Below are 23,784 nucleotides of genomic sequence, written 5' to 3'. Positions count from 1 at the left end.
AGGCTCTCCCCTAAGGAACTGGTATGCTTTTCACCTACTGATAGGGCAGTGCATAACTTCTTTCCCTACCCTTAGCCTTGATTTCCAGAAAGTTCCAGAGTCAAATTTTACATACAATAATGTATGTAAACTCTCCCTTCAATTTTCATTTGTTTTTCTTCCCTTTCTGTTCATATTTCATTAACATGGCTGTATATGTCTTTCCTTGGTATGCTGCTTCAAGAGCTTTTGGGAAAGAGGCCAGGTATTAATGTAAATATATTTCAAATACAGACCGAAAAAAGCAAGCAAATATTGCAATTATTTTAGTATATAAAAGAGGGTATCAGCCGGGCGCGGTGGCTCAAGCCTGTAATCCCAGCACTTTGGGAGGCCGAGGCGGGCGGATCACGAGGTCAGGAGATCGAGACCATGGCGAAACCCCGTCTCTACTAAAAATACAAAAAATTAGCCGGGCGCGGTGGCGGGCGCCTGTAGTCCCAGCTACTCGGAGAGGCTGAGACAGGAGAATGGCGTGAACCCGGGAGGCGGAGCTTGCAGTGAGCCGAGATCGCGCCACTGCACTCCAGCCTGGGTGACAGAGCGAGACTCCGTCTCAAAAAAAAAAAAAAAAAAAAAAAAAAGAGGGTATCTTTGCGCTCATGGTACACCTTAATCAAAAAGCAGTATTTAGGAATTATCTAAATTAAAATAAAATACACCTATTTTAAAATAAATAGTGAGTCCAGCAGGAGGCCTGGACTCACCAATTTCAGAACCCCTCAACTCCTTGGCTTTACCAAGAACAGTCACATTCCCTGAATATAACACTGGTCACCTTCACTAGTTTCATGCTAGTGCAAAGAGCCCTGCACTAGATCAGGGTTGTGTGTGCTTAGCTATGTGAACTGGGTAAGTCATTACCATCTGATCACCTCTGTGTCCTCCCCCTTAGCATGAGGGCAGCTACTACTGCTCCTATGCTACAAAACTCACTGTGAGGAGGTAAACTCAGGCTTGCTCTTAGAAGTGCAATATAAACAGAAGATGATACACCATGGAGGCCTAAAGTGATTCTTTCTAAAGAGCCTAAGGACTTTTTTTTTTTTTTTGAGACAGAGTCTCACTCCGTCACCCAGGCTGGAGTGCAGTGGTGTGATCTCGGCTCACTGCAACCTCCGCCTCCCGGATTCAAGCGATTCTCCTGCCTCAGCCTCCCAAGTAGCTGGTACTATAGGCGCCTGCCACCACGCCCAGCTTATTTTTTTGGTATTTTTAGTAGAGACGGGGTTTCACTATGTTGACCAGGCTGGTCTCAAACTCCTGACCTTGTGATCCACCCACCTCGAGCTCCCAAAGTGCTGGGATTACAGGCATGAGCCACCGTGCCTGGCCAGGACTTCTTTACACCAATTTCTTTTTCTAAATTCACAGTTTTTTTTTTTGGCAGCATGATACAGGTGGGGAAATGATATAAACACGGAGATACAGGCACCAAATAATGAAAGAAAACATTTCTATACATAAAACATTTATACCTGTTTTCATTTTTTTACATTAAGATGTAAACATCCTCTTATCCAAAATAGCCAGTGAAAAAATAAAAACAAAAACAAAGTAAGCCCTTAAAAATAGTTGGTGAGTTTTCAAGTGTTGTTGCTGAATGTATCTGAATACCAAACATTGTAACTCGTCAATTCAATGACAAGGAGGCAGCTCCTGAACCAAACTGGTGCGAGCTGTGTCAATACAGAGCAAAATCTCAATTAACCAGAATGCTCCAACTTCCCTATTTACAAGAAAACTCTGTTTTAACCATTAGTTTAGAAAACTTTTCTTTTTTGAGACAGAGTCTTGCTCTGTCGGCCAGGCTGGAGTGCAGTGGTGTGATCTTGGCTCACTGCAACCTCCACCTCCTGGGTTCAAGTGATTCTCCTGCCTCAGCCTCCTGAGTAGCTGGGACTAAAGGCACGCGCCACCACACCCGGCTAAATTTTGTATTTTTAATAGAGATGAGGTTTCACCATGTTGGCCAGGCTAGTTCTCAAACTACTGGTCTCAAGTGATCTGCCTGTCTCGGCCTCCCAAAGTGCTGGGATTACAGGCGTGAGTCACCATGCCTGGCCTGAAACCCTTTCTAAATTGAACCACTTCATTTTCCTGGCTACAAAATGCTCAACACAATTCAATGGTGTTTTGATGATTCAGGATCTTGTGATGCTTTGGGGTATCTCTCAGAATATGCATACTTTTGTTAGAGGAGAAAACTGGAGCCAACTACACTTTCCTGTTTTACATGAATCCCTGATATCATAAGCTTATTGTCTTCCTTTTACCTCATTCTCCTAAAAGGAGGGTGCAGACTAAGGTTCTAGTTAAGCAACATTTTACAGTTCTAGACATACCCACAAATACTGGTTCACACAAACAAGACAGTTCACTAACTTTTTACCCTCTGGACTATTTCTTCTACTTAATAAATATGCCCAGTAACAACAATTACAATGTAATGGGATCTGTTTTTCTGGATGACATCAGATTTCAGTATCCTATGAATTCCCTGTTTGAAATATTTTCTTTAAAAAACAAAGGAAAATCACTCATGAAGATGCCAAAACCATGAGAGTTATAGATTTTGCTAGTGGAATCAAACTGTGCTTCCTATATTATTAACTCATAACTGCTTAAACAATCTTTAAAACGTTATCAAAAAGCAAGTAAGTTCTCTCAGATACTAGGGGCTTAATTCCTCAAAGCCATAAAATAATGAGTTGCTAGGAAAGCCACTTTCTGATTCTTAGTACAGTCAAGCATTTCCATAGTGCAGGACCCATGCCACTGGTGGCACACAACATGTCTTTAAGTGGTGCACAACATAGAATAATGCTGAATCACAGTGAGAATGTCATTCCCTTTACAGTTTCCTTTTATCCTCTGACTATTCCAGAGACAGTGCCTCATGCTGGTGCTGGTAACATCTCCCTCACTGCCACAAAGAAAGAGCATAAGATTCGGAGCCTTTCTAGGCATTAGTTTCTAGCTAGAACTGAACAACATTTTTTGTGTTCATCTTATTTATTTTGTGGTTACCTTTTACTTATGGCAAACTGATATTGGTTTTCCACTTGGAGCAGGATTCTTTTTTTAAAAAAAACTTTAAAATGTAAAAGATAAATATTAATAATACAAGTAGTACTAAAGAGACTGAAGTTTGGGAAACAACAGCTATAGTCTGAGTCATATTTTTTAGACGTGATTTCAAAAGAAAAACAAACGTGGATTAGAAAGGAAACATCCATTATTGTATTTTCAATACTTGTGATGTTCCAGAGACGAGCTCATCACAGCCTTCTTCTACATCAGGTGATTTCCAGAGTTTAAGATTCAAGCAAAAATATAAAAGTAAAAAGAACCAATTTCACACCATCTTGGACTTTATAAACTCTTAGTACCATAAATGTGCAAATAATCCGATATTTATCACAGTCATTTATTTAAAACATCAACTTTCCAATTTCTGCAGCTTTTTATTTGGTCTATACTAATGCCTCACAAAGGCAAACTCAGGTTGTAGAGTTCCTCCTGCCTGGTGCTCAGAGCAATACCACATCTATTTTCTGAACTCTTCAGGAAGGATTCAGGACTGCTTGCCAAGACTTCCAATGGCATATGACTGTTCTTCCACTGTTATGGCCTTGAAGACAGAAATCTCCTCCTCCTCTGAATGATAATCTCATGGCCAACACTCTTCTGAGAGGACTTTTCCTAGCAGGTCTTCCATGCTCACAGGCACACCATGCTGATTTTAAAAAAGGAAAGTTGGAGAGAAAGAAAGCAGAGCTTCTCCTCTGTGGGGAACAGCTTCTTCATCACAGTGGCAGTTATGATATGTTCCCTCCTTATCCCCCTGAAGCCAAGGCAATAGATTTGAAGGATGGTGTCAGACATCATAATCGGGAGCCTTGCCCTGGGCTTGCCTTAGCCAGATCTGTAGTGTAACAAATGCTCCCACAGTTACATGAAAGAAAAGCTGCCAGAGGTTGCGCAGTTCATAGAGATACATGTTGCATAGACAGATTAAGCCAAAAGTCAAAAAAGATTTGACATTCCGCCAGCCGGTGTAGTAGACAAGTAAATAACACTGTTCAAAATATAAAAATGAAAGATGATTAGGGTTACAGGAAAAGAAACAGATGTTTCTAATATAAAATTGTAACAGGTCAGAGAGTAAAATATAAGAATGGATAAGGTTATTTTTTATCTAGGGATAAGATAATGTAGCATATATCTAAGACATTCAGCTATGAAAGTTTCACAGTTTGAAAGGGAAATAGACTTTTCCTCTTACATTTTTCATTTTTCAGAAGAAAAGCATTTTGTATCACATTTTAAATGGAAGTACAATGGAATGACTTCCTTGCAAACAGGCTGAGCAAATTCCCCATGGTGACAGGCAACTAAGAAGCATTCCCAGGGTCTGCGGGTATTCCATTCTCACCCAGGAAAATAAAAAAAGCACATACAAGCTATTCTACAAAATAGACTCTTATATAACCTGAGTCTGAGTATTAACAAAATCCACAACATTTTACTAGTCACCCACTGAGTACAGAGAACTATGCTAGGTACAGCATCTGACTGAACATTTGAGGGAGAATTCATTCAACAAATATTTACTCAGGGCCTGCTACAAGTCAGGCATTGTTCTTCAGTTGTGAGTAAAACAAAGCCCTTGTTCATATAGATATTACACTTTAATGGGGAAGAATTATAAATGTATTTTAAATATATAATATCAAACAGTTATATCTTGAAAAAGAGAAAGCAGGAAAAAGGGATAGGGAATAAGAATGATAGTGGGTGCTATTTTGGATGAAACAGTAAAGAAATTACTCCCCCCCTCACTGCTCCTGCCATCCTTTACTGCTTTATTTTTCTCCACAACATACTATAAACATACTTGAGAAATGTGCTTATTGTGTTTGTCATCCCATTCATAGGATTTCAATAAAATCTGTTTCATGAGGGGTGAGATTTTTTACTGTTATTTACTCATTTATCTCCAGTGCCCAGAACAGTGCCTGGGACATAGTAAGTGCTCAATGTGTTGAGTGAATAAACTGTTTTCTAGAAGATGTCTAAAATTCACAACCTGGTAAGTACAGGAACCACAAAGTCTAAAGAGAGAGGCCCAGGTTTCTCTGTGAAACTGTGTCCAGGCTTCAGAATGGGAAGGACACACCAGTGTCTGCTATAATGCAGAAAGAATGTGGAAATGTTCTGTTAAATATGTTTAGTTCTTATACAAATTTGGACTGTTTACTTAAAATGAAGACTGCTATCCAAGCAAAATGAATTGGAAGTATTTATCAGTGATTTTCATCATATAAGATTGAAAAAATAGAAAAAAATAGCTTTTTCTTTCTAAATAATTTTAGACTTAAAGATGCAAAAACAGTTCCTGTATACTCTTCACCCTGTTCCCCCGTTATCCTCTTATGTAATTATAGTATAATCATCAAACCAGGAAATGAACATTGATTCAATACTCTTAGCTAATCTACAGACTTTATTCAGATTTTGCCCATTGTCCCACTAGGGTCCTTTTTCTGGTCCAGAATCTAATCTGGGATTCTGTATTGCATTAATTGTCATGTATATTCCAATGTGTAACAGCTCCTCCATCTTTTTTTTAAAAGAATTTTCGGCCGGGCACAGTGGCGGCTTACACCTGTAATCCCAGCATTTTGGGAGGCCCAGGCGGGTGGATCACGAGGTCAGGAGATCGAGGCCATCCTGTCTAATACAGTGAAACCCCGTCTCTACTAAAAATACAAAATATTAGTCAGGCGTGGTGGCAGCCGCCTGTAGTCCCAGCTACTCAGGAGGCTGAGGCAGGAGAATGGCGTGAACCTGGGTGGTGGAGGTTGCAGTGAGCCAAGATCGTGCCACTGCACTCCAGCCTGGGCGAGAGTGAGACTCCGTCTCAAAAACAAAAAAAAATTTCATGTCCTTGACAGTCTTGAAGAGTATTAATCAGTTATGTTGTAGGAATGTCCCTCAACTTGGGTGTGTCTGATGTTTTGTCAAGATTGAAATGAGGTTATACAATTTTGGTAAGAATATCAGAGGTGATACGCAATACATGTTATTATATATTAAATTAGATCACTTAATAAGGTGGTATCTATTCCCTTTGCAATTATTGTCTTGAGGGCAGGGAGTTGAGATTATGTGAATATCTTATCTCATCACACTTTCGCCCATTAATTTTAGTATCCATTAATGATTCTTGCCTGCAACAATGATTACTGCGGTGCTCGCTTAATGGTGATTTTATATTTCCATTTTTTATCTATATTTATTGCTTGGAATGCTACTGTAAAAATGAGCTAGCTTTTCCAGTATATATATATATATATATACACACACACACACACACACACACACACACATATATATATATATTTAATTCACGGTTTTCCAGGGCTTTTAAAATAATAGGTCTCTACCCCACATATTACTTATTAATTACAAAGAAGAAAAAGATATCTTTGCAATGGGGATCTGGTAGACACCATCTTAACCAAATGATCAAACTTATCACGTTTCCTGACTGAAGCAATGAGAGATATTCAACATATTATACTATACAGCACTGTTGCCAGAATATTTAACCTTAATATAATCATGAGTAACAGACTAATCCAGATTGTGGTACTTGCCTGAACCATGGTACTTGCCTGAACTCTTAAAAAAGTCAATGTTAAGAAAGACAAAACCAAACTAAAACAGAACAACAACAAAAAGGCTGGGAGACTATCACAGATCAAAAGGTACACAACAATCAAATGAAATGCATAATCCTGGATCAGGAGAAATATAGCCACAGAAAACATTTTGGAGACAATGGAAATAATCTGAATAGGAATCCTATATTAGATAATACTGTATCAATGTTAAATTCTTAGATGTGATATGAAGTCCTGGCTATGTAGGCAGATGTCTGTGTTCTTAGAAGATACATCATGAAGTATTTTAAGGTAAAAAATATCATGATGTCTGTAACTTACTTTAAAAACAACTGCTCAGGGACTTCTGTTTCTGGGAAGATGGAGTAGACACACTTTTCCCTATTTCTCCCACTAAGTACGAATAAAAACATTGGACATTATACGTAAAACGAGCATAAGAAGACTCTGAACTGTGGAGGAAAAGCAGACAAATAAAGGATCTTGAGATCCAAGAATGCCACAGTGGTAGGTTCTCTGAGTTTTCTTTTTTGCTTCATATATCCCAGACTTGGAGCTGAAGAAGCTGGCAACTAGAAATGCCAATGTATGCATATCAAAACAAACAAACAACAAAAAAGACCCTCAATAAGATCTTGCTCTCTCTGGTAAAAGACCAGGAAAGAGGCACCTTAGCAAGACAGAAAACTTTTAAACAGTAACTATTATCCTCTAGCCAAACATCACATAGAAAACCCCTGTGACCCACCCATACCCACACCATCAAATGTTGAGAGCCTAGAACATTGTAAGCAGATGTTCTAACCCTTCAGCATGGCTTCAGAGAAGGCAGGTAGAAGCCAGGACTTTCATTCCCACTAGATGGCAATGAATCCCTCCTCTACCCTCTTATTGTGATATCAGTGGAGAACACGTGGGACTCTGGACATCCACCTTCACTTGACAGTAACAAGATAATTCATTTCTCGTCAGTAACAAGACAGTGGGATTCTCATCAGAAACCACAGAGGCCAGAAAAAAAGTAGAACATTTCTCAAGTGCTGAAAGAAAAAGATGCTGCCAAATCCAGAATTCTGTATTCAACAAAAATATCCTTTAGGAATAAAAGGAAAATAAAAACATTTATGAGATGAAAGATTAAGATAATTTGTTGCTAGCAGATCTACCATAAAAGAATGGTTAGAGGAAGCTCTCTAAATAGAAAGAAAACAATTAAAAAGAAGGAATCTTGAAACATTGGGAAAGAAAAAAGGACATGGTATGCAAAAATATGGGTAAATACAATAGGCTTTCCTTTTCCTCTTGAGTTTTCTAAATTAAGTTTGATGGTTAAAACAAAAATCATTACAACACTGGCTGATGTGGTTCTAAATACATGTGGAGGAAATATCTGAGCCAATTATAAATGGGGAGGGCAAAAACACATCTAGGGAGATAAGGTGTTTTGAACTAGTAAAATGTTGACACCAGAAGACCATGAAGAGTTAAGTATGTATTACATGATGCCTACAGCAATCATTTAAAAAGCTATACAAATAGATATACTAAAAAATACTACAGATAAACTAAAAATAGAATTCTTTTAAAATGTTAAAGTAACCCACAGGAAGATAAAAAGAAAAAAAATAAGCTCTAACATATCCATAATTACATTAACTATAAATGACTTAAGTACAGCAATGAAAAGACAGAGATTGGCAGGAGATTAAAAAACATGAATCAACTCTATGCTGTCTGTCAGAAACTCACTTTAAATAACATAGGAAAGTTCAAAGTAAAGGATGGAAAAGGATATATCACATAAACAGTAATCAAAAGAAAGCAAAAGTGGCTATATTGATACCAGATAAATATCAAAATATTTCAAAGCAAAGAAAATAACCAGGGACAGAGAGGAACATATATAATGATAAATGGGCTCACCCACCAAGAAGACACAGCAATCCTAAATGTGTACGAACCAAACAACATAGCTACAAAATATATGAAGCAATAGAACTGAAGTACAAAATGGAAAAATCTATAATCCAATACTCTTCTCTAGCCAACTGGTATAACACTAGACAGAAAATGAGCAAGAATATAGAACTTGACAATACCAAGCAACATGATCTAAACATTTACAGAACACACTCACCCAATAACAGCAGAATACACATTCTGTTCAAGTGGCTATGGAACATATAACAAGACACACCATATCTTGGGGCCATAAAAGAAACCTCAATAAATTTAAAAGAAGTGAAATCACACAATGTGTGTTCTCTGATCACAATGGAATCAAACTAGAAATCACTAATGGAAAGATAACAAGAAAATCTTCAAACATTTAGAAGTGAAACAATGCAATTCTAAATAATCCATAGGTCAAAGAGGAAGTCTTAAGGAAATTTTAAAAATTGAAATAAGAGAAAATGAAAAAAAAAATCAAAATTTATGGAATACAGCTAAAGAAGTACTAAGACAGAAATCTTTAGGAGTTAGTGCATACATTATAAAAAAGAAAACTATCAAACCAATCATGTAAGCTCGTACTTCAAGAACCTAGAAAAAGAACAAAATAAATGCAAAGCAGGCATATGGAAGAAAATAGTAAAGATAAAAGCAGAAATCAATAAAATTGAAACCAGAAAAACAGTAGGAAAAAACAATAAAACAAAGATCTGGTTCTTGAAAAGATCAATAAAATTAAAAGTTAGACTGACAAAAAGAGAGAACATGCAAATTACCATTATCAGGAATGAAACAGGAGATATCACTACAGACCTTGCAGACATCAAAACGCCAGTAAGAGAATACTACAACCAACTCTAAACACGTAAATTTGGTAACTTAGATAACATGGACCATTTCCTCAAAAAACACACTACCATAAATTCACTCAACATGAAACATAATTTGAATAGTTCTATAACTACTAAGAAAATTTATGACTTATTATACTGCTACAGTAATTGAGACTATGTGGTACTGGTGGAAGGATAGACAAAAAGAAATCAATGCAACAAAATACAGAATGCAGAAATAATCTCACACAAGTAAGTAGAGCTGATTTTTTACAAAGGTGCAAAAGCAATTTAAAGGAGAAAAAAAAACGCCTTTGCCATAGATGGTGCTGGAGCAATATAGACAAAGGAACCTTGATTTAAGCTAAGTCTCACATCTCATACAAAAATTAACTCAAAATGGATCACAAATGTAAAATATTAAACTATAATAAAAGGTCTAGAAAAAACATAGTAGAGAAACTTAGGCTAGGCAAAGAGCTCTTAGACTTGACCACCACAAGCATGACCCATAAAAGGAAAAACTGATAAACTGAACTTTATCAAAATTAAAAACTTTTGTTCTGTGAAGAACCCTGTTAGGAGGATGAAAAGACAAGATACAGACTGATCTGAAACCATTAAAAAAAAAAAAATAGACTGGGAAAAACCTTGTTAAGAGGATGAAAAGACAAGATACAGACTGATCTGAAACAATTTTTTTTTTAAAAAAACATAGACTGGGAAAGGATACCTGCACACTTCCTTTCTGACAAAGGATTAATATCCAGAATATACAGTTGTCCCTCAGTATCCATAGGGGATTCGTTTCAGGACCTCCCTCAGATATCAAAATTTGTGGATGTTCAAGTCTCTGATATAAAATGGCACAATATTTGCATTTAACTTATGCACATCCTCTTGTATACTTTAAATAATCTCTAGATCACTTATAATACCTAATACGATGTTAATGCTGTTATACTATATTCTTTAGGGAATGAAAAGAAATAAAAGTCTGTACATGTTCAGTACGGATGCAATGTTTCCAAATATTTTCAATCCATGGTTGGTTTAATACATGGATGCAGAACCCAAAAATATGAAGGGTCAATTGTATAAAAAACTCTTTAAGAAAAACAGTGAAAAAACAAAGAATCCAATTAGAAAATAAGCAAGGCTGGGCGCGGTGGCTCACACATATAATCCCAGCTCTTTGGGAGGCTGAGGTGGGCGGATCACCTGAGGTCAGGAGCTCATGACCAGCCTGGCCAACATGGTGAAACCCCGTCTCTACAAAAAAATACAAAAACAAACAAACAAACAAAATTAACTAGGCATGATGGCAAGCGCCTGTAATCCTAGCTACTCAGGAGGCTAAGGCGGAAGAATCGCTTAAACCCGGGAGGCAGAGGTTGCAGTGAGCCGAGATCATGCCATTGCACTTCAGCCTGGGTGACAGAGCAAGACTCCTCTCAAATTAAAAAAAAAAAAATCAAAAGATGTAGACATTTCACTGAAGATAATATACACATGACAAATACATGAAACAATGTTTGGCATCATTAGCTAATGATGTTAAACAATGCAAGTTAAAACCACAATGAGCTATCACCACACACTTATAAGAGTGGCTAAAATAAAAAATAGTGACAATATCAAATGCTGGTGAGGATGCAGAGAAACTAGATCACTCACACATTGCTGGAGGGAATGTAAAATGGTACAGCTACTCTGGAAAAGTTTTTCAGTTTCTTAATAAAACTACCTTCCTGTGTCCATGAGTTCTCATTGTTCAATTCCCACCTATGAGTGAGAACATGCAGTATTTGGTTTTTCATGGACACAGGAAGGGGAACATCACACTCCAGGGACTGTTGTGGGTTGGGGGGAAGGGGGAGGGACAGCATTAGGAGATATACCTAATGCTAAATGACGAGTTAATGGGTGCAGCAAACCAACACGGCACACGGATACATATGTAACAAACCTGCACATTGTGCACATGTACCCTAAAACCTAAAGTATAGTAATAAAAAAAAAAATCATAGTTTTAAAGTGGTAACAGAGTGGCTAAATTTTAGCTAATCTTTCATCCAAGTAGATCAAAAAGTTTTAACAGGCCTGTAAAATGCTTCCACATGTTTCTAAGCAGAAAGCTGAGGATGGATACTAAATTGTGACATTTTACAGTTTATACTGTCATTAGTATTTTGTATGTATATTTTATTGTTGCTGTTGTTCTTTATTTCAAAAAACGAGGTTTTCCACATTTTGAATGTGTTGTTTTAGCAACAGTTCCCACATTCAAAACAAATTCACAGAGTCTATTCAACAAACATGATTGCTTGCTATGTGCAAAACACTATACTGTGCTGTTATGAAATTTTCCATTTGAATTAAACTTTTATATTGGTTAAAAAAAAAACAAAAATAAAAAAATAAAACTACCACATAATCTGGCAATTGTACTCCTAGGCATTTATCCCAAAGAAGTGAAGACTTATGTCCACACAAAAACCTGCACACATAATTGTTTATAGCAGCTTTATAATAGCCAACATTTTAAAACAACTCAGATATCCTTCAATAAGTAAATGAAGCTGGATGTTGTGGCTCACATCTGTAACCCTAGAGCTTTGTGGGGGCTGAGGTGGGAGGATCGCTTAAGGCCAGGAGTCCAAGACCAACCTGGGCAACATGGCAAGACCCTATCTCTACAAAAATAAATTAGAAAATTAGCTGGGTGTGGTGGCACACACCTATAGTCCTAGCTACTCAGGAGGTTTGAGCCCAGTCAAAGCTGCAGTGAGGCTACGACGGCACCACTGCACTCAAGCCTGGGTGACAGAGCAAGACCCTGTCTTTAAAAAAAAAAAAAAAAGGAACAAATCATTTAGTACTACATTGAATACATATCACGGAATACTACTCAGCAATAAAAAGCAACAAATAATTGATTATGCAACAACTTAGCTGAATCTCCAGAGAATTATGCTGAGTAAAAAAATGCCTATCTGGCTCATGCCTGTAATCCCAGCACTTTGAGAGGCTGAGGTGGGTGGATCACGAGGTCAGAAGTTGCCTGACCAACATGGTGAAACCCCGTCTCTGCTAAAAATACAAAAATTAGCCAGGCATGGTGGCGTGCACCTGTAATCCCAGCTACTCAGGAGGCTGAGGCAGGAGAATTGCTTGAACCAGGAAGCGGAGGTTGCAGTGAGCCAAGATCGCGCCACTGCACTCCAGCCTGGGTGACAGAGCGAGACTCCGTCCCAAAAAAACCCCCCCAAAAAACCAACAAAAAAAATGCCTATCACAAAAGGTTACTTCAAATGTTGAAGCCCTTAATCCCTAATGGGATGGTATTAGGAGCTGGGGCCTTTGGGAGGTAATGAGGTTTAGATAAAGTCATGAGGGCGGAGCCCCCATAATGGAATCAATGCCATGTAAGAGGAGGAAGAGATCTCAGTACTTTCTCTGTGTGAGGATATACTGAGAAGGCAGCCTTCTGCAAGCCAGGAAAAGGGCCCTCAACAAGAACATGATTTGCCAGCATCTGGATCTTGGACTTCCAGATTCCAGAACTGTGAGAAAGAAATGTCTGTTGTTTAAGTCACCCAATCTATGGTATTTTCTCGTAGCATTCTGAACTATGCCAGTTATATACTATATAATTCCATTTATATGATGTCCTTAAAATGAGAAAATTATAGAAATGGAGAATGCGTTAGTAATTGCCAGAGATTAAAGAGGGGTTAGATTAAGAAAGTGGATATGGCTATAAAAAGGCAACATGAGGGATCCCTGTGGTGACAGGAATGTTCTGTATCTTGACTATATCAGTATCAATACTCTGGTTGTGATACTGTTTTATATAGTTTTGCAAGATGGTAACACTGGGGGAAACCAGGTAAAGGGTACATAAGATCTGTCTTGCAACTCCATGTAAATCTACAATTATCCCAAAATAAAAAGTTTAATTAGAAAAACTTTACCCATACATATATGTCTAAAACTTACTTTATAAACAATTACAGAAGCTCCTTGGCTTACGATAGGGTCACATCCTGATATACTCATTGTAAGTTGAAAATATCCTAAGTTAAAAATGTATTTAATACAATTAACTTACCAAACATCATAGCTTAGCCTAGCCTACCTTAAACACGCTCAGAACTTTGGCCTACAGCTGGGCAAAATCATCTAATACAAAGCCTATTTTATTCAAATACGTTCGTTGTCTCATGTAATTTATTGAATAGTGTGCTGAAAACCAGAATGGTCATGTGAGTACCTGAAACATGGTTTCTACTGAGTGCATATCACTTTTGCATCATTATAAAGTAAAAAAAGTTCCAAGTCGGGGATGGTGTGTTTATACACGCTATATGCACATACATATAAAGAGAGAGTGAGATAAAGAAGGTGTTGCAAGATGTTAACAACCGATCACTCTAAGTATACTGGTTTTTCAACTTTTCTGTAAGTTTCAAGTTTTCAAAGTAAAACATTGAGAGAACAGGAAGTCTCTAGTTTCTTCACTGATCCTTTGCTTTCCTATTTGAAATGTTCCATGCCAAGATTAATCCTATCAGGCTGAGCTCTGGGCTTCCATACCTGCATCCTGAAGAAAAAGGTGACAAACCACGTGGTAATGGCTTTTCAGATATGATCTAAAGAGGATTTAAAAATATTCTGACAACTGGAGACAGAGCATGTTATATGGCAAAACATAATTACTTAAGTTTTACTGTGGGGAAAAAAAAACAGCATTATTATCACCCTGCTCATCACATTTAGAAAGCAGGCAGTTTCATGCCTTTCAATGTGAGGAAATTAGTTTTCTGCTTTTCTTTTTTAAACCATGAATTTGTTTACTTCTCTCAAGTAAAAGAACACTTGAGTGACACCACTCTACCATGAGGCAACTCTCAGAACTACTTGGGGCTGTTCTGGGAAATGTAACAGAGGTGTGCTTATCTATAGCCTGGTAGTCACCTACTCTCAAGTCACAAAGATCTGGGTTCAAGTCACTAACAAGCTATAAGAACTGTCTATACCTCAGTGAGGAGGATATAATAGTGTATCTTCCTTTTTGTGAGAATTTAATGGTACAATGAATATAAAAGGCTTAACACAAAATAAGAGCTCAATACATTCTGCCATTATTACTAAGCATTTACAATTACTTAAGACAAAGCAACCAAAACTTGTATTTTACAAGAATGATTATTCATAAAATTATATTAAATACCTCACAGCTTTAGATAAAAATCAAATGAGATCACGTGTATAGTTATAAAATTATAACTATTACATTATAAAAATTATACAAATTAGGAATTTTGCCTACAGACAGCATGATATAGTAGACAGAACACAATACTCAAAATCAGAGACCCAGAGTTAAGTCCTGACTCTACCACGTTCTGACTATGTGATCTCAGGACAGTACTGAAACTGTCTGTTTTCTCACTTTAAAAAATGAGATATTATCCCTTTTGTGACAGGATACAAATTAAAATAGAAAATATATACAAGGATATTTCATAAAATTAAAGCACTATGTGACATTAACAAATCTAAGTTTTCACATTTCCTGCATGAAGTGTCATTCATCATGATTAAATCTGTCAGATTTGACAGAAAATTTCTGAAGATAATATAAATGGTTAAGAAAATCAAGCAATTTTTTGGCCGGGCGTGGTGGCTCATGCCTGTAATCCCAGCATTTTGGGAGGCCGAGGAGGGTGGATCACAAGGTCAGGAGATCGAGACCATCCTGGCTAACATGGTGAAAACCATCTCTACTAAAAATACAAAAAATTAGCTGGGTGTGATGGCAGGTGCCTGTAGTCCCAGCTACTCGGGAGGCTGAGGCAGAAGAATGGTGTGAACCCGGGAGGCGGAGCTTGCAGTGAGCCCAGATCGCGCCACTGCACTCCAGCCTGGGCGACAGAGCGAGACTCTGTCTCAAAAAAAAAAAAAAAAGGAAAATCAAGAGATTTTAAAAAATGGGGCCACTAGAACTAAAATGTCTAATGTCTTTACATAAAAGTCAGATATATATATTCCAAATATGTCCCTAAAGACGTCCACTGAACTTTAGGTAGTCTTATATTTGCAGTTCTGACTCTTAACATTTTTTCTAATTGAAGCTAGAAAAATGTGTCACTTATAAAAACGTTAGGTCAAAAAGCCTTGCTTGCTGTAACATGTTTTGAGACAGTCTCACTCTATCGCCCTGGCTAGAGTGCAGTGGTATGATCTCAGCTCACTGCAACCTCCGCCTTCCAGGCTCAAGTGATTCTCTTGCCTCAGCCTCCTGAGTAGCTGGGATTACAGGCATGCGCCACCACCATGCCCAGCTAATTTTTGTATTTTTAGTAGAGACAGGGTTTCACCATGTTGGCCAGGCTGGTCTCGAACTTCTGACCTCAAGTGGTCTGCCTGCTTCAGCCTCCCAAAGTGCTGGGATTACAGGCGTGAGCCACGGAGCCTGGCCTGCTGTAACATGTTTTAACAAAGACATTCTTGCATTTGGGTAACTGGTAACTTCCTTTCCTACAAGTGTGCCTCCTCTGGCCTTGGAAATGTGACTATCAGTCTCCATGTCACCCAGGTGCAAAATCTCTTCCCTCCTTAAGTTTCACAGTCTTCAAGTCCCAGTGAGTCTTCCTTCTCAATGTCAATTTTTTTCTATCCTCACTGCCATTACTATATGTTGGCTTTCATTACTTTCTACCTGCAGTAATAATTCCAAACCAATTTCCTTGCTTCCAGTCTCTCTGCTCTTATAGTCCATTCTATTCATTACTGCTAAATTGAATCCTAAAATCCTGCTTTTGCTGTGCCATTGTCTATTCAAAAACTTCCCTCCAATACAAAATCCTCAGCCTAGAGTATAAGCAGAACCTGGAAGCTGAATAATCAACCACCAGAAAATCTAGTAGTATTTTTTTTTTTTTTTTGAGATGTAGTCTCGCTCTGTTGCCCAGGCTGGAGTGCAGTGGCGCGATCTTGGCTCACTGTAACCTCCGCCTCCTGGGTTCAAGCAATTCTCCTGTCTCAGCCTCCCAAGTAGCTGGGACTTCAGGTACACATCACCACACCCAGCTAATTTTTAGTAGAGACAAGATTTCACCGTGTTGGCCAGCTGGCCTTGAACTCCTGACCTCAAGTGATCTGCCCACCTAGGCCTCCCGAAGTGCTGGGATTACAGGCATGAGCCACCACGCCCAGCCTAGAAGTAGTCTTTACTACCCATAGGCAGATGACATACCACCACTGAAGCCTCAGCACAGGAAGAAGGTTAACATCAGGTTCATTAGGATGTATGTCCACTCAAAATGGAGATGTAGGTCACAAAGTTAAAAGAGGCTCAAATTAAAAGAGAACCAAAGAACTCAGAGTTTTAATAATTTATTTAAAATGCACAATTGTTAGAATTGATACCCGAAGTAAACAATAATGGTAAGTGTTTCTTTAAAATGTAAGAAAACATACCTGGTAAAGGCAGGCTGCTGTTCCAAGGAAAAATGCAATGATGTAATTAAAATCATCACCATCACTCTGCAAAAGGAAAATAAAAGATTATTTTTGTTTCCAGTGGGAGCCCATTTCCAGAAACAATCCATCAAGATAGGATATAACAATATTTACACACAGTCAAAATTGTCACACACTGGTATATAAAAATTCTCAAGAGTCCTAAAACGAAAACATAAAGCACATTCTAAGACCTAAAGAGCGTGAGGTAGAGGTACAAGTGTTCCTCTACATTTTGGCCACCCCCATCAATTTCATTCCACTCAAAAGAGGAAAACCACTGGGGAAAAGTTCTGACATAATGTTAAAAGCCTCTCCTACTGCTAAAAAAAATCATGTACAAATGTACAACACCCCAGTGGCTGACAAAGTTACTCTGGCTCACTAGGGTCATTACTTGACTCAAATACTGACAAACTTTACTGCTAGTAAGTATATCACTGAATTGTCCAATAAAGTAATTTGATACGATTTTTTTTAAAAACTGTGAAAACTGAAAAGCTACTGTCCACTAGAGTGTGCTAAATCCCAACGAGAAAAATTAAGACTAATCAGTCTTGCGTGTTATGCTAGAAAAACAGCCACCCAGAGGAAAAACAGAGGTACCTCATGCATAGAATGTCTCTGAAAAGAAAACTAATGGAGACATGTAACAACCCATGCTTTCCTATTCCTTTTTAGTTCTTCTTAAATATCTACATTATCAACTTCTTTCAATGTTTTTATACAGTAAAACATAAAGTCCGGGCAGGAGCATTACATTTATTTTTCTTCCAGGCAGGAACATTAATTTGGCCCTTTTCTTATATTAGAGAGAAAAAAAATCTCTTTATACAATGAAAATTTCCACAAGACATAGAAGAGTATCTCATTATCATTTCTTCATAAAATAGTATAAAGGAAAAATTCCTTTTGCACTGGTTATTAGGCAACAGAACTGACTGTAAGGCAGAGGAAAGCTGGCTTATTCTAGTGAGAAGATCTTAAAATAGGAACCACTCATCTGTCTGGGATGCTCAGGCCAGTTGCACCCCAGAGGCAAGGAAGGTCAACACGAAACCTTTCCAGTTTAATAATTCTAAAACCTTAAGTTCTGCTTGATTATTTTTTCTTTAGTCCTTTACTTTTTAAATGACCTTTTTTTCTGATTATAAAAGTTCATGTTCATTGTAGAGAATCTGGAAAATACAGATTATACAAAGAAGAAATTAATATAACCTATAAATGCCACAACTCTGGGAAAATTACTGCCAACCCTTTCATGTATTTCCTTCCAGTCTTTTCTGTGTATGTAGACACATTTTAAAAAATAGATACTTTTATATACTACTTTTTAGTACTTCACATTACTACATAAACACTTTCCCAAGACAGTAAATATTCCTCAACCACACAATTTGTAATGATTATATAACCTTTAATTGTGGGGATATACCATAATTTATTGTCCTACAATTGGATACTGTATTTTTCTTTAAATTTAGACTTTCTAACTCTCTTAATCACTTTCTTTTCTTTCTCTCTTTTCCTTCTTTTTTTTTTTTTTTTAATGAGATGGAGTCTTGCTCTGTCACCCAGGCTGGAGTGCAGTGGCGCGATCTTGGCTCACTGCAACCTCCGCCTCCCAGGTTCAAGCGATTCTCCTGCCTCAGCCTCCAGAGTAGTTAGGACTACAGGTGCGTGCCACCATGCCCGGCTACGTTTTTTTTTTTTGTATTTTTAGTAGAGTTGGGGTTTCACTGTGTTAGCCAAGATGGTCTCGATCTCCTGACCTTGCGATCCGCCTGCCTCGGCCTCCCAAAGTGCTGGGATTACAGGCGTCAGCCACTGCGCCCAGCCTCTTTCTTTCTTCTTTCTTCCTTTCTTCCTTCCTTCCTCTCCTTCCTTCCTTCCTTCTTCTTTTCTTTCTTTCTTTCCTTCCTTCCTTCCTTCCTTCCTTCCTTCTTTCTTTCTTTCTCTTTCTTTCTTTCTTTCTTTCTTTCTTTCTTTCTTTCTTTCTTCACTGAATCTCGACCTTGACTCACTGCAACCTCTGCTTCCCAGGTTCAAGCAATTCTCCTGCCTCAGCCCCCTAAGTAGCTGGGATTACAGGTGCCCACCACCATGCCTGGCCAATTTTTGTATTTTTTAGTAGAGAGTGGGGTTTCACCAGGTTGGCCAGGCTCATCTTGAACTCCTGACTTCAAGTGATCTGCCTGCCTCGGCCTCCGAAAGTGTTGGGATTACAGGCGTGAGCCACTGTGTCTGGCCTTAAATGCCTTTAAAACACTTAGGAGCATATTTCTAGAGTCAGTCAGACTTGGGTTCAAATCTTTACTTATAATCTGGGACACTTATTTAACTTTAATTTCCTCTTTTGAAAAATAAAAATTGTAGAGATTAAGCGAAATAACATTTGCAAATACAAAGAAAAGTAACTGGTACATAGTAAGTACTCAGAAACATTCACTAACTCCTCTCTCCCTGGGGTTACTGTCTGCGTCATTTAAAAAATCTTTAATTGATAAAGAAAAGACTGTCTACTAGCATATTATTCCATTTAATAAATATTAAGCATTTACAAACCAGTTACTTTGTTACTATCCCTAGTACAGAAAAGAGTTAAGTCAGGCCAGCGCGGTGGCTCATGCCTGTAATCCCAGCACTTTGGGAGGCCAAGGTGGGCAGATCATGAAGTCAGGATATCGAGACCATCCTGGCTAACACGGTGAAACCCTGTCTCTACTAAAAATACAAAAAATTAGCCGGGCATGGTGGCGGGAGCCTGTAGTCCCAGCTACTCGGGAGGCTGAGGCAGGAGAATGGTGTGAACCTGGGAGGTGGAGCTTGCAGTGAGCCGAGATTGCGCCACTGCACTCCAGCCTGGGTGACAGAGCGAAACTCCATCTTAAACAAACAAAAAAAAAAACAAAAAGAAAAGAGTTAAGTCCACACCAATTTAAGGAGGTCACTCTAATTAAGAAGGCAGATACATAAGTCAATAATTACCACCCAAAGTGATAACTGATGGCACAGGTGCGTGTAGAGGATACTAAGGGAGCCCAGTGGAGACACATCTAACTCTGCATAGAGAAAAAAGAAAGGCCAGGGAAGACTTCCTAGAGGGAGTAAAGCTTAACCTGGGTCTTAAAGGCTCAACCAGGTAGGCAAGGTAGGAAGATAATCAAAGGCAAAGGAAAGTAGTGTGTACAGTGTCAAAGAGGGAGGTGATTAAGGTGACTCAGAGGCTTCTTGTTTAGGCAACGTGTGAATGACACCATGCACTAAGTTGGGCGTATAGGAAGAAAAGTAATTCAAGAGCAGAAAATATTGAGCTCACTGTGGAACATGCTATTCTAGAACTGCTAGTGGGACATCCAAATAATTATATTTAGCAAATACTTCAGTCTGCTTCAGGAAAGAGTTTGATCCAGAGATCTAACTTGGCAGTCTTCTAATAGTAGTTAAATGAAAGGCCTATGACAACCAAGTAAAAATCTCAATTCTTGATTAGCTCCTAGATTAGAGAGAAGAACAAAACACTATATAGAACATTCTGGGGGCAACTGTGCAAATTTGAATAGATTTTCTATTAGGTAATACTATACTAATGTTAAATTATTTGGTGTGATTAAGGTATTATGATTACGTAAAAGAATATCTTAGCCCTTAAGACATACACATTGAATTCAATTTTGGAATAAACTGAGATGATGCCTACAGTATTAACTTTCAAATGACTCAGTAAAAAAAAAAAGAAAGAAGAAAGTAAAATGGTAGGTAGGTATATGGGGTGGATGTTAATTCTGCTGTTCTTTAAACTTTTCTGTAAGTTTGAATTCTTTCAAAATAAGATGTTATGTGGTGCAGCGAAAGGAAAACGCAAATATTTAATAAAAAGTCATGCAGCCACTAAAAAGAATAGATCTCTGTGTACTGATGTGAAATAAACTCCTACATATTTTTAGACTTAAAAAGATGCAAATTAGTATTGAGTATGCTATCATTTCTATAAAAATTTTTAAAAGAATAATTGCATAAGTAAATATATAAATACCTATATACTAGCATAGGCACATAATCTCCCTAGAAGGATGACTCTGAGGAAGAAAATTGGGAGGCAATTACTTTTCTGTGAAAATATCAACTCTTATAGGCTTTGAAAATTTTCATGTGCATATTTTACTGTATGTGTGTGTGTATGTATATATGTATGTGTATTTTTTCAAAAAGGCCATTATGAAAGTAACCAAGAAGAAGGCATGGAGTTGTAAGAATATAAAGACAAGGACAGAATACTGGAGAATGCCACTATATAAAGGACAGGTGGAGGAAGTAAGTGTATCAAATAAACTGAGGAATAGGAAGAGAAAGAGGGAAACAACAAAACAAAACAAAAATCAGTTTCATAAAAATGAACGGATAAGAGATTTGTCAAGAAGAAAAATGTAAATACATTAAACTATTAACAATGATTTGTGTCTATGTTCCCTGAAACAAAATTCATTTTTTGAAATTAAACAAGGAAATGTTTAAAAGGAAGAACATAATGATAGATGAGGAGAGAGGATACATAAGATGAGACTCTAAAGAGTATCTGCTGTATTTGGCAATTGAAAGGATACTGGTGAGCTTAATGGTGGATATCTTTGAGAATTACAGGAGCAGAAAAGAGATCATAGTAGACTAAGACTCATAGGTGGGAACTGAACAATGAGAACACTTGGACACAGGAAGGGGAACATCATACACCGGGGTCTGTCGTGGGGTGGGGGTAGGGGGGAGGGATATCATTAGGTGATATACCTAATGTAAATGACGAGTTAATGGGTGCAGCACACCAACATGGCACATGTATACATGTGTAACAAACCTGCATGTTGTGCACATGTACCCTAGAACTTAAAAAAAAAAAAAAAGAAATAGAGGGTAAAGGAGCAAGACAACAAACGTAGTCTACTCTCTCAAAAAATTAGAAGAGAGCATATGTAAAGAGGCTTTTTTGGTTTTGTTATTGTTTGCTTTTTAAAGAACAGCAGGGCTGAGGGAAACGAGCCAGTAGGGAAGCAGCAGATAGCAGATGAAATGTAGGTGAAGGAATAGCCAGAGGTTGGAAGGTGGGCAGAGGTTAGGAACAGGAACAAAAGTGGGAGTGGACAGGGGTGAGGAAACACAGACAGGAAGGAAGGCAGAGGAGAGGAAGAAGAGGGCAGAGGTAAGGAGTTCCAATACAAATTTTTATGAATGTCACTATTCACCTTTAGGGGATACTAGAGTACCAACGTATTGCTCTGAAAACAAATAAAGGACATTTTCTTTTAAAGATGAGGATGGGGCCAGGGGCTGTGGCTCATGCTATGATCTTAGCACTTTGGGAGGCCAAGGTGGGAAAAGTGCTTGAGGCCAGGAGTTTAAGACCAACCTGGCCAACATAGCGAGACCCTGTCTCTTTAAGAAAAAAAAAAGATGAGGATGAAGGTAAACAAAAGCCTCATATAATGGCCACACAATGTATTAGGAGGATATTATAAAAATGTTTATAATAATTAGGGAATATTTACTTTTTAATATTAAGTGAAAAAAAGGACATAATGGATACATGTACATGTATGAAAATCTGGGGATAATTTTTATTCTTTATACATTTCCCCCAACTCTTTTTTATGTTATTTTTAGTTTATTTATTTCTAACTTTTTTCTTTCTCCATTTTTTAATGTTATTTAATCTTTATTATCTTCTATTTCATGGCACTGTCTTGTATGATCCCCTAATTCTTTAACAACGAATTAGCATATAATCAGAAAAAATACTTTTATTTCTTTTGAAAGAAAGTAGGCACCACATCTTAGCATAGATATGTCACTAAATAAATGAAAAAGTTCTGTTAAGTATTAGCAGGGACATAATTTCTTTCTTTTTTTTTTGAGATGGAGTCTTGCTCTGTTACCCAGGCTAGAGTGCAATGGCACGATCTTCGGCTCACTACAACCTCCGCCTCCCAGATTCAAGCAATTCTCCTGCCTCAGCCTCCCGAGTAACTGGGATTACAGGCACCTGCCACCACGCCCAGTTAATTTTTGTATTTTTAGTAGAGATGGGGTTTCACCATATTGACCAGGCTGGTCTCTTGGCGAGGCTGGTCTCGAACTCCTGACCTCATGATCCACCTGCCTTGGCCTCCCAAAGTGCTGGGATTACAAGTGTGAGCCACCGTGCCTGGCCAGCAGGGACTAATTTCTTTAAAAGGTATTAACAAGTCTATGGGAAAGAAGATAAGAAATAAAAGCAAGTTGATGACTTCTGCTTTGTAGAAGCTTTTACAAACAATTTTAGAATCAGAGAAATCTTAGACTGTCTGTCCTAAGACCTAAGAAATGGTCCCTGGGCTTATGTAGTCTAAAACCTTCATCTTGCAGAATTGCAAGATGAGATACAAGAAGGTAAAATAACCCATGTAGGGTCACAAAGTTACTGGCAGATGGGACCCAGGTATCTTAACTTCCAGGTCAGCATTTCTACTGAGATATCAGAAGATTCCATTTTTTTCTAATGTGCCATATGCAAATTACTTCCAGGTTGGTATTAGCCTAATTAATGTAATTGTTTCAAGGTTGATCCTTAAAGAAATACATGTAATATAAGCCAATGTGATAAAAGCTTATGCCTTCATAAGGTATCAATTCACAAGAAACTTATTACCATCTCTAAACTCAGAGCAAAGTTAGGAAGTGAAAATAATCTAATTTATATAGTACTG

General features: G+C 37.8%; 1 protein-coding gene across 6 annotated transcripts in view; it reads right to left on the bottom strand.

Moving 5' to 3' along the window:
* Positions 1-1,493: 1,493 nt before the first annotated feature.
* The window catches only part of SEC22A (SEC22 homolog A, vesicle trafficking protein), a 75,256-nt gene continuing 52,965 nt past the window's right edge, over positions 1,494-23,784 (bottom strand). For 4 of the 6 annotated variants that reach the window (XM_063630171.1, XM_055260683.2, XM_063630170.1 and 1 more), the window contains 2 exons: positions 17,006-17,071; positions 3,260-4,120 (listed from right to left, as the gene is read on the bottom strand). In XM_063630171.1, coding sequence (XP_063486241.1) covers positions 3,920-4,120; positions 17,006-17,071 — 267 coding nt within the window. In that variant the 3' untranslated portion in view covers positions 3,260-3,919. Of the gene's footprint in view, positions 4,121-13,519; positions 13,597-17,005; positions 17,072-23,784 lie in introns of all 6 variants that reach the window. The other 2 variants (XR_010118476.1, XM_055260684.2) reach the window with 2 other exon arrangements.

Source organism: Symphalangus syndactylus, chromosome 21, assembly GCF_028878055.3.
Source record: "Symphalangus syndactylus isolate Jambi chromosome 21, NHGRI_mSymSyn1-v2.1_pri, whole genome shotgun sequence".
Taxonomy (NCBI): Eukaryota; Metazoa; Chordata; class Mammalia; order Primates; family Hylobatidae; genus Symphalangus; species Symphalangus syndactylus.
Note: the sequence above shows the minus strand (reverse complement) of the source record. Positions and strands in the feature narration are given on the sequence as shown.